General features: G+C 35.6%; 1 protein-coding gene across 15 annotated transcripts in view; it reads left to right on the top strand.

Annotated features, from left to right (window-relative positions):
* The window catches only part of MLLT10 (MLLT10 histone lysine methyltransferase DOT1L cofactor), a 217,967-nt gene that overhangs the window by 193,315 nt on the left and 12,353 nt on the right, over positions 1-12,299 (top strand). For all 15 annotated transcript variants that reach the window (XM_027593177.2, XM_027593176.2, XM_027593181.2 and 12 more), the window contains 3 exons: positions 6,180-6,297; positions 7,642-7,714; positions 10,655-10,809. In XM_027593177.2, the coding sequence (XP_027448978.1) occupies positions 6,180-6,297; positions 7,642-7,714; positions 10,655-10,809 (346 nt within the window). The remainder of the gene's footprint in view (positions 1-6,179; positions 6,298-7,641; positions 7,715-10,654; positions 10,810-12,299) is intronic.

Genomic DNA, 12,299 nt, shown 5'->3' with positions numbered 1-12,299 from the left:
GTATGACTGGAGTCTGGTCTCTGGTTTACTAATCGTTAGGATAAAAATGAATTTCCCAATGATGTGTCTGTGTGTCAAGAGGTATCTCTTTGAAAAACATTGTTAGCAATTTTACTGTGTCCATTTGTGTGCACAGTGCCAAATAGCAGAAATTTGAGTCAGAAATCTTGTTTTCCAGGAGCATTGCTACTCACTAGTGTGACTGAGCAGATCTTTTCATTTGTGGGTGTCAGCTTATTGTGTGTGTAAAATCAAGTACTTTAAATACCTGTCCTACCTGCTGTGAGGACCCGTATGTTACGAAGTTCAAATGAGAATAAGTACTTTGTAGACCATAAAGTACTTTGGATTTAATGGTTATTATACTGATGTTAAAATTATTATAGGACTCTTAGTTTCAGCTGTTACATAAACAGCCTGTTTACCAGTGAGATAAATTGTACAGAAGCACTTCCCTTACTAAAAATAGTATTAAAATTTTTTCTGTTAAAATATATAATTCCATGTTAACATAAATAGATGAAATTTAGCCATTTTAGGTTCAGCTGTTGACTGAGGTCTTTCCAGTTCTTAAATTATTTCAATAGCTACTTTGGTCCTAGGGGGCTTAATTTTTTCTGCCAAAGATGGGTGATATATTGATTAGGTATTAACCAATTAGGAAACCTGCTTAGGATTGGTTGGTTATTCTGTACAGTCCTGTTGTCCAATCATGAGTGTTCATTGATGGTTTAACAACAATTTAATCCCTCCCACTACTTTATAGAAACTCAATTGTGGGGCATTTCAGCATTAGCCTAAACAATGGTTTTGAATACGTTAAGCTCCTAACAATTAGGGAGCAGTTTGGGGCATTGAATAATGTGGAATGATGCAATTGAACCTGACAGCTTTAACAGTCAGCCTACTCATGGGACCTGAAAGTTGTTCACACTTGGTTTCATCTCTCATCACACGCTGAGTATTAAAGCCTTACTGGTGGGAGCTGACACAGAAATGGGGTCTGTTATCAGAATATGTTTCATAGTGCAAAGTTTCAATTGAGTTGAAGAATATATGAAACTTTGCATTGTTCTCTAATTTTTCCTGGAAACTTTTCTAGTCAAATTGTGTTTGCAAATTGAAAAAATACATAAATTATCATTAAAATATTTGAATCCCTACATTATATTTGCAGTATTGCTGTGTTATTATAGCATACATAGATTAAAATATCATTGCATAATGAGACACTATCTAGTTTTTCTCAAGGAAATAGGTTTTAATCTTTGAAATATAGCTGTATTAATATCAAAATATTGATAAATGATATTCTTTAATGATATTGATGGAAAATATGGAAGTCATAATAGTGTATGAAATAATTTTTAAAATAAGCTAAAATTTGAATGCTTACCATGTGGCAAGAACTCTTTATAAGCCTTATATACTAGCTCAGTTAATTCTCACAGTATTCTTATGAGGTAGGTGCTATTATTAGTTCCATTTTTACCCATGGGAATTGAAGACAGAGCGGGTTAGCACCTTGCCCAAGGTGAGAGAGCTTGATTTATGGCAGATACAGTGATGATGAAAAGTTTTTTCTTCTAAGAATATATATGAAACTGAAAATTTTAAAAGTAATAGTTTAGTGAGTCTGACAAGATTTTGGAAGAATGTATTTTTAAATCATATGCAGGGTTGGAACGCTTGAAGAAGCAGCTCTACTGTGTTTTAGAGCTTGTTTGATTTCAGTGTTTATTGACAGGTTAATTGTGCATTTAAGAAATGTATGAAGGTTCATATATCCACCTCTAGATGATGTATTGCTGTGATACTTTACAAAGGTGAAGTTTTTATAGGTTCTGTTCTCTCAAATTTAATTTTTGTTGTTTATTCTGTATTATTCTGCCTTTACCAACATTAGAGGGAAAAAAAAACCCTAAATGAAAACTTACACTTTTAAGTCTGATATTCAAATAACTGAGTGGGCGTTAGCCTGACTTTTTCCTACACAACCAACTCTTCTGGAAGGGGCCAAGTGCCTAGGAATTTGGTAGAGTTACTTTACAACTAGAGTTCTTTTAAAAACTTCTCTATGGTCATAAGCAGACATTTGGAATATAGGAGTGAACTGTTATCAACAGGGGAAATTTCAAGCTGAAATGTCATTTTAATCTTGTTAATATTTTAATATGGTCTGTGAATCTACTTAGGAAAGACTAATAAATTTCTTTGAATTTGAATACTGCCGTGGTAGAGATCTACATATCTTTCTAGATGTTTTAACATAATAACTTGCTCTAAATTTGCTTAGGGTTGTTGCACTCAGGCACCTAAACATATTTTTTTTTCAAAGTGGCTTAAATTTACCTCAATAATTGAATAATTATTCAATTTATTCTTACTCTACTTGCCTTTGGGTCCATCTTGTAAAATAATTATACCTCTCAGGCGTTTACTAAAGTATTAGAGTAAGTGTCATATAACATCTTGAGTGGAAGTGGTTCCTTTCAATTATTAATTAGAGAAGGGAACAAAAAAGTCTAAGATATATATTAGAAGTTTATTATGGCAATATGAACTTACAATATTTATTAAATATTTTTATCTTGATCTAACCTAACACCTGTTTTCACATGTTGAGTAGATGATACGATTTCAGTGGGACACCATGAAGTCACGTAACCAGTTTGTTTTATAATCATTTTTTTTTTTTACAGATTTTATTTTTATTTGAGAGAGAGAGAGTACAGCAGGGAGAGGCAGAGGGACAAGCAGACTCCCGCTGAGGGGGGGAGCTTGACTCGGGGCTCGATCCCAGGACCCTGAGATCATGACCTGAGCCAAAGGCAGATGCTTGACCAACTGAGCCGCCCAGATGCCCCTACAATCATTTTTTTGTTTTAACTTCTTATTTTAAATTAATTATAGATGTATATAGAAAAGTTGCAAAAATAGTGGAGTTCACGGAAAGTTTTGGGTCTGCAAAATGTCCGACATTACGTGTATGCTTTCCTCAGTAAGTCACCCCCCCCCCCCCCGCCCCACTCCATTCTCACTTACCCTTCTTCATTGCTACTAAGTAGTTGTAAATCTTTTCACTAAACTGATGGGGGTTTCTTGGCCCTGAGGTGGCAAGAGTTTTCGTGGGTTCCCAACATTAACCATTCTAAACATCATTTCAGAAGTATTGGCTAAGCAGTGTCAGACATTTGTGGATTTTTTAGTAACTCATGTTACCAATTAAAATGGTATTAATGACTTGAGTTTTAATGTAGAGTGGTTTAGATGTTTTAATACACCACAAAATGCTACCTGATAAAATTAATAACTTTTAATCTCTTTCCAAAGTTTCTGGTTTCAATAAATGCAATATTTTTTAAAAAACAAACTACCAGGTAATTTTTACTCATTCAGGGAATTTGGGAAATTGGTCATTTAGGATAATGGAGAATATATTCCCATTTTAGGTTTTTATTTTATTACTAATTTTACTTTTGGCTGGCACCTTTGTAAAATATAGACTTTCCTTTTTTGGAATTATGCTAAAGATGATTTATCTTCTTCTTGACGATAGTCATTATGCAAATCAGTTATGCAGTACTGCTTTCCATTTTGATCTTTTAGTATGGTGGGCTAATGTGTGATAGAATAACTAAGATAATTTGAAGACTACATCAAAAAATGTGAAGCTAATAAGGATAAATATAAAGCCCTTGCAGAAAGAGCCCTTCCTAAAAAAGTGTTTTTCTGAGGAGTAGGATCTTTTGATTCTTATCAAGAGACTACGACAGCTCATAAAACTGATAATTGGAACTAAAAAAGTGGTCCAACTGGTACAATATTAGTTATGTTTCAACCGTTATAGATGACTGCATGAAAAAGAGGAGTCAGAAGACTGAGATACAGATGCTAAGGCATTTAGATGTCCCTGTTCTTTGAGCACCACTCTGGAATATGCTTTCACTCTTGCTCCTATTTTTCTCTTTCTTCTTATACTGTTAGCTGTTGATTCTTGCTGCCAACAAATGTCTCAAGAACTGACTTTTATTCCTCTTTCTAATTTTCTACTTCTAATCTTTTATATGATTAGCTGATCTTTTTAGAATTATATCTAGAGTAAGAGCAAATTGGTTCTGCAAAGGGTATTTTTAAGTATATGGTATCTGAGATGTTTACACATGGGACTGGTAACATCTGGTCTTTCTGTCTGTTTGGTAATTTTTCTTACCTTAAGTTATTTTGCGAGTAGCCAAGATTTCCAGGTAGTTGACTTCTGGAGATGTAAAAAAAAATCTTAAGTATATTTCCATTGTGAATTGTATATTTTAGTATGCTATACTACTAAATACATGGGATCTAGTATGATCTTGAGGTTAAAATTATGCCTTACCTTTTACTGAGGGGCTAATGGATTGTTAAACAAGACTTTATAGTACAAACTTACTGTATAAAGTATAAAAGTACAAACTTACTGTATAAGTATAAGTACAAACAAAGTATATAGTACAAACTTACTGTATAAGTATAAAACTTAAGGTTTTATTTATTTGTTAGAGAGAGAGAGAGAGAGAGAGCACGAGAGGGGGGAGGGTCCGAGGGAGAAGCAGACCCCCCGCCGAGCAGGGAGCCTGACGCGGGGCTCGATCCCGGGACTCCAGGATCATGAGCTGAGCCGGAGGCAGTCGCCCAACCGACTGAGCCACCCGGGCGCCCCTAATAGTACAAACTTACTTTCTGTACACATCTTTAAGAAGAGGAAAAATGAAACCAAAAATTGACCAATTAAACTTAGACATGAAAGAATGAGCTAGAAAATATACCCCTTGAAACAGCGGAAGCACGGGGACAGGCATCTACACCACAGGCTGTTTCTGTGAGTTGTCAAGTCCAGTTTCCATGCCCAGTCAGTTGGCTAGAGGCCGTACATAACGTCGGGGTCTGAGTCTTTCCGGAAACACAGTTTATTTTCTGTAATATTTTGCTCACTATAACCACTGTGTTGTGTTGGTCTCTTGTGTGCAGTTGTACATGTTAGTGTGTCCCCATCTTTTGTTTTTGCTGTTACTCAGTTTCTTTATATTAGAAGTGCTTCAATCCTTTGAAATTATTTTCCAGAATTCTGTTCTGAAGTTACTGTACAATGATTTCATTTTTATAAAGCTTTGGTTGATTTCATTCATGAAAAAGAATATGAAGTCTACTTTACAAATTTGTGGTTTCTGTTAAATTTGAAAAGTATTTCAGGCTAGTAATAGCCGCCTTTGGGTAACAGTATTTTGTGTACAAGAGATTTGCTCTCAAAATGCCACATTTTAAGGTTATAATATTCTTAGAAAGTGGGAGAAAGTATTCACATCAAAGAAGGCATTTTTATTACATTGGATTACGCAAGACTTTGGCCAGCCTCCTTAGCTTCATCTGTTTAAGGGTTCATTTTCGCTTGTTTGGCACAAGTCCCAGTAGAGGCCTTCAGAATTGTGGTTAGCAACATGAATGAATTACAAACTTTGGACCAGCTCTCCAGTTAGTGGAGCTGGCTTCCTGCCAAAAAGACAGTGCCTTATATGGGGTCAGGGCAAAGCTGTGATTCGTTGAGCTCTGCATTGTATAGAAAACATACTTGTGATGCCTGTTTGCTTTCTTTTAAAATAAAAACAAAACAAAACAGGAAAAGCAGCAGGCTTCCAAGTCTATCAAAATAGGAAGTAACAGAATAGTGTGCAGGTTTTACTAATGACAGAGTTAAGCAATGGAAATATAGCTCTGTATAGTGAAAATAGTAAAAGTAGAAATTGGACCTTTTGACCTCCTTCGCCAGTCTGTGATGTAAGAGACTGAAGCATTTGTTTACCTGCCCTTATTTTGTAAATGGTTTAATAAGATTAAATAATTAGTCATATATTCACATGGTTACCATGCCATTGGGTTTTGTTAGTGACTAGCTACTCTGAAATTAAAGCAAGTATAACCTTGTGCCAGTCTTTATTTTTTTTTTTAATTTGGAATTATGTGACTTTTCAAAAATTGAAATGTTGGAATGGTAAAACAAGTAATGAAATTTGCTCTTCAAAAAATTCAGGAATGTTTGCTTATATTTTTAGGTTGGAAAAAATAGTTACTAGGTCTGTTAGGAGGAAAAACATGAAGATATTTTCAAGTATAATTCATTTACCTTTGTAATTCTTTTCATTTAGGCAAATACCCTATCTGGATCTTCTCTTAGTCAGGCACCATCTCATATGTATGGCAGTAGATTAAATCCAAGTTCATCAATGGCAGCTCTTATAGTTCAGTCTGAAAACAATCAAACAGGTAAGTTTTCAAGAATTTTTAAATTCTCCCCCAATGTAATTCCCCCACCCCCACCATTGGCTCATTTTATTTGAAGAGTCTAAAGGTGTGGTTAATATAGGATTGTGCTGCAAACCCCCCCCCCCCACCTTAACCAAAAGAGTCACAGTTGGGAGTAAATAGTGCACTGTGCTGCAAAATAGTGATGTGCTTTTTTTACTGTCTGAAATGTAAATGTTTAAGCAGAGCCATCGGCAGGCAGGAATGCAACAATGTCTCCTGTGACTTTTGTGATTGATGTGTTCAGTTCTCAGTTCTGTGCAATGAAAGTAACATAACACTGGGCTTTTCTGTGAATAGCCTAAACCTTTATTTGCATAATTCATGAAATTGCATTACACAAACTTGGTTTAGAAAAATCCTGTTAGAGAATTTCTACAGTGTTTAGTAATCCTGTGAATTTTTACCAGTTGACGTTTTGTAGCATTTGCCTCTTGTACTGTTTTAATGAGCCACTGGATTTGCTTTGTTTCATTCCATCCTTAAGGATTTGTTGACATGTCCAAGTAGTCATGCCTGTTTGGGGGAAGGGAATGGGTTTAGCAGTTCACCAAGAATGGATCAGTCATGTCTTTACCCTTTAAGGGTCAGAGGTTACCTGACTCAGAATAAGGGGAGGGCAATCTTGAAAGGGGCCAGATAGGGTGATTTTAGAAGGAACTGACTGTAGGAGAAATACAAGTTACTTTTCAAGCAGAGATATTCAGTGTTACCTAAGAATTATTTTGAAGAAATTAATTTTTTTCCTTTCTAAGTACAGAATATTCCTACTTGTTTTCGTCAACTTAAATTTTTAGTGTTTAATTTTATTCTTGGTGTGAGGATCCATGTAATATATGTAATTTTAGTTATGGTGTGTGGTTCTGTGTAATACATTATGCATTTTATGACTTGTCTTGGGATGCAAAGTGTTAAAAAATACAAAGCATAAGGATTTGCTGTGATAAGCATACAGATTAGCTGTCCACAGCTGTGATTCATTACTTTAACCGTAGAAATTAAAAGTGGCTGAGGGGAGGGTACTGCAAATGCAAACCACGCTTCTGTGCTGTAAAATTGAAAGGAATGAAAGAACGGAACATAATCCATGGCCTTCTACACCCACAAAAACGTGTAGGGACAACGCCTTACATGCCACAGTTCAGCAATTCTGAACTAGCAACATACTAGATCTTCTACTTTCATAGTAACTGCAAAGATAGTGGTAAAGGTTTTATGTATGTTTTAGGAAAAATCAGGGCAAGAGCTTAAAACCTCTTATCTAGTGAGAGTCACTTTATCAGCTATGAAATATTTACACTGCAGATCAAGATCTTGGAGACAATAGCCGCAGCCTTGTTGGCAGAGGAAGCTCACCCCGAGGAAGTCTCTCACCACGGTAAGCATTATTTACTCTGCAGAGTGTCGGCAAAGGAAACATTTTGAGATTTGGAAACTTCTTTATCTCCTATCAGAGCGTACATTTGTGTGAGGCTGTAAAAGCATTCTGTAGATAAGAAGCATGTCTGGACTGTTAAGAAAAATGATTCTAAATTAATTTGAATATTAAACACATGGTTAGATTTCTAAGCTTTTAAGAAGACATCCCTTTTCTTAGATTTCCAGTCAGTTTCAACTCTCTTGTTTTTATCATTTGTATATTTAGCTGCTGGTACTATCAAGTACATTAATTTGGCTCACTCTTTTTGGTCAACCTCTTAAAGCTACAAGACTCAAGGCTTTCAGCTTTGGGTTCCAGTTTTAGCTCTGTTGTGGGCAGTGCACTTAACCCTTTCATCTCTAGTTCCTAGTTCTTGGGGCTCATTTCTAAAATCCCTCTAGTTCTTGGGGTGCCTGGGTGGCTCAGTTGTTAAGTGTCTGCCTTCAGCTCGGGTCATGATCCCAGGGTCCTGGGATCGAGCCCCACATCGGGCTCCCTGCTCAGCGGGAAGCCTGCTTCTCCCTCTCCCACTCCCCCTGCTTGTGTTCCCTCTCTTGCTGTGTCTCTCTCTGTCAAATAAATAAATAAAATCTTAAAAAAATAAAAAATAAAATCCCTCTAGTTATTGAGGCACCTGGTTGGCTCAGTTGGAAGAGCATTCAACTCTTGATCTTGGGGTCGTAAATTGGAGTGCCACATTAGGTGTAGAGATTACTAAGAAAAAAATAAACCTTTGAAAAAAAAAATCCCTCTAGTTCCTAAAATTGAATCTAAGTATAACACATTATTACATTGTTCTGTGAAATGGTCGTAGATACTACATGGTAGAATCTAGGTACCTTGTGTAATGTATGTAAGGTTATTCCTGTTAGCAGAGTTCTTACCAGAGTTCTATGGAAAGGGTTGAATTTCTCTGAGCACAGTCTTAAGTGCCCCACATCTTCTGTTCTCAGTGGGGAGTATGGCAGAAGGGAATATTGTATCAATTTATAGAAAACGATGGAACTTTAGGCTGTGGCTCTCTTTTTATTAATTGTATTCTACTTTCAACTTCTATATCTTCTTTCAGTTTGTTTTCTCTCTGCTCTCTAATTTTGTAAACTGCCTCAAGCATGGTTAGACTGGGTGAGAATGGAGAACAGAAGGAGGTAAAAGCCCATTCTGGAGTCTTTTTTCAGCTGTGGGAAATGAACATTTTTCAGCTATGGGAACTTAAAAATTCTATTAAAAACAAAGATTTTTAATGCGAGGATACCATGAATATCTGTTGTTATATTGCTGATATATTGGTAATGTCTTAAGGAACATCAGTAATCTCTAATTTTGCTATTTTCTAGTGGTACATCCAGTAGTGTCTTTTCCTATAAAATTCCTGGGTGACCTAAAAGTAGTAGTATTTTTCCTAATTGAACTCTGGAGGAAATGAAATATTCCTTCTTTTTCAACTAGGAATCTGAAGCACACACTTGATAACATCAGTTGACCTAATCTATAATTTTATGCTGTGATTATTTCTGTACTATTTTATTCCACTTTTCAAAGAAGAAAACTAATGGGCTTTTGCTCATGTTTAGTGGAGGAGGCATTTCTGTGTTCCATTCTTAAGCTTAAAATATCCTAGAAGCTATCCAGAAATTTTGCGAGATCCCTCAGTGCTATTTTGCTTATTAGCATAGTTCTTAGTTTTTCATTAGCTAAGTGGATAAAACAAATTTAAACAAAAAATTTTACCAAATTATTTTTAGCATATATTTCCAACTTTATATTACCCTTTAAAAATCAGCCTGAAATGTAATAACCTAAATTATCCTGGCATAATGTACTGTTTGGAGAGGATGGTCAACTGTATGGAGCATGTGTGTTTACGTGTAGAATAAAAAAACCTCGTTTGTTTAACTTGTTGAAAGAGATTTGGTAGAGAAGCATACTGAGGCAGCGGCAGAACACGAGTGGGTTGTTAGAAGACCCGAGCTGCGCCCAGCTCTGCCCTTTACCAGCAGCGTGTCTTTGCCCAAGTCACTAAAACTGCATCGTGTTTCCTCATATAGAAATGGAACCAATAAGCCAGGTTTTGACTTCTCAGTAGGTTGTTACAAAGATCATATGAGATACTTCTGTGGAAACACTTTGGAAAGGCTAAAGCCCTTTCCTAATGTATTATGTTAGTGTGGAGGCTGGAGAGTAGAAGTGACCACGTTTGCTAATTTAAAACAAAAAATGGATGAGAGAACATTACATGTTCATCTTAATATAAGTAATATTTGTTTTGGAAGACTTTTGATTAAGTTAGTACCACTTGAAGTACAGATCCAAGGCATTTTAGAAAAATTTGTATAAAGGGTTCAAATAAAAATTACTTTGGGCTTGCTAATGCTCCTTAATCCTGTAAATACTAGAAAATCCATATTTTTTACTTTATAACAAAAGGCTCCTTCAAAATTATTAAAAATTTCTTTTTTAAAACTGGTGTTTGAGATTCTGTTGGTTGTAAATTAAAATGTTTTCTACATTATTATAATTGTACAATGTTACTCTGATATTTTATAAAAGCAGAATGGTGGAACTCTTCTCTTCTGGCTAATTATTTTAAAGTTTTCTAATACTGTCTTTCCCCCTTTTGTCTAAAGCTATATCAGTTCTTTTACAGCCTATTTCAGAGATTATTGGGGGGGTGTTTATATTTTCTAGTGGTTTTTAATTACTGAATATAGCCAGCTATTCCCCTGATTTTATAATTTGGGGAGGAAGAATGGTAATTACTCAATTTTAGGGTGGATTATCATTCTTCCAGCATAGGCAGCCTGGAGTTAGAAGACTTACAGGGAAAGGGTCAGCATAAGGTACGAAATGTGAATGCACTCTCTTTCTGTTTAACCTGAAAATTAATATTTTCAACAGATCTCCTGTAAGCAGTTTACAAATTCGCTATGATCAGCCAGTCAACAGCAGTTTGGAAAATCTGCCTCCAGTAGCAGCCAGCATAGAACAGCTTTTGGAGAGACAGTGGAGTGAAGGACAGCAGTTTTTATTAGAACAGGGTACTCCTAGTGACAGTAAGTATTCTTTTCATGTCTTTAAAAGATGGACGGACAGACAGATGGATAGATGCGGCAGTCACACTTTATCAGTAGCAGTGAAATTACAAAATAATGTTTTGTATAATACGGCAAGAAAGTGTAGTGTAATGGTTTAATAGAACAGATTCTACAGTTTTACCACTGGATTTGAATCTTATCTTTACCTGTTGTTAATGATAGGATCTTGGGCAAGTTTCTTAATGTGTACATTAGCTCCCATTTGTAGACTGGGAATAATAATGTATCTGTATCATAGTGTTGTTTTAAGTATTAAGTGGCATAAAAACTGTGAAGAACATTGCCTAGCTCACAGCAAGCCCTGATCTGTTCAGTGGTTATTGTTACGGTTTTGAATTATTTTAATATTGGTACTTTGTTCTTACCAATTTTTAAATTTTACTGAAACACATGAGTTATATCTTAGCTTAATTGTTTGAAGAAAATTTGGCTTACCTCTGGAGAATTCATTTTAAAAAATGCATTTAGTCAGGGGCGCCTGGGTGGCTCAGTCCGTTGAGTGTCCAGCTCTTGGTTTCAGCTCAGGTCATGATCTCAGGGTTGTGAGATCGAGCCCCACGTCAGGCTCCTCGCTCAGTAGGGAGTCTGCTTGAGATTCTCTCTCCCTCTCCTTCTGCTCCTTCTGTACCCCTAGAAATAATTTTGAAAAAAAGTAAAAATAAAAATGCTTATAGGCAAATATGGTCCACCATCTTCTTAATTTTATAATTTGGATAAGAAAATAAGAATTACTAAATTTATATATATTTTGTATTATTTATTAAATTATATAATATATGTATTATATATATATTTAGTATTTTTCAGTGTTAAGTATTAGGGAGGATCATGGGTGAAAAATGCTAAAAAAGCAAAGTTACTATAAGTGGCAGTTAGCTGGGGAAGTGGCCTCATGTTAAGGATACACATTTTTAGGGAAAAAATAATTTTTATCGTTTTGGGATATAGGCTTCTACTGCTTTATTGTATCAAAACAAAACATTTTGCTTATTGTTAGTAGACAAGTGCCGTAAATTGATATTTTCGGTTTTTTGTGTGCGTGTTGTTTTGTTTTGTTTTATGAATGGTGCCTTGACGGAAAAATGCTAATTGTGAGGAAATTCATGCCAGGATAATCCTTTAAACATGATAGCTGGAGGACAGGTTTAGCTTAGTCTTATTGCATCTCATTTGGGTACACTGAGGGTTTCTTTGTAGTATCTTGAAGAGGAGGGATAAAAGTTAAATCCTTGGGAAATGACCATATATGTGTGTACCACTACGCTTGTGTCTTTTTAAAGGCCCTGAGAGCATGTTAAACAAATACAACTTTTTAATATGTGTACGTAGAACTTTTAAAGTGTCCATCACCCTGGCATAACTACTCAGTGTTGTCAGTTGAGAGGTCCGAGTTGTGGAAGGAATTGAAACTATTTGAGGTGATGAGGCAGGACAGAAACTGCCTGTTT

This window comes from Zalophus californianus, chromosome 9 (assembly GCF_009762305.2).
Source record: "Zalophus californianus isolate mZalCal1 chromosome 9, mZalCal1.pri.v2, whole genome shotgun sequence".
Classification (NCBI taxonomy): Eukaryota; Metazoa; Chordata; class Mammalia; order Carnivora; family Otariidae; genus Zalophus; species Zalophus californianus.
Note: the sequence above shows the minus strand (reverse complement) of the source record. Positions and strands in the feature narration are given on the sequence as shown.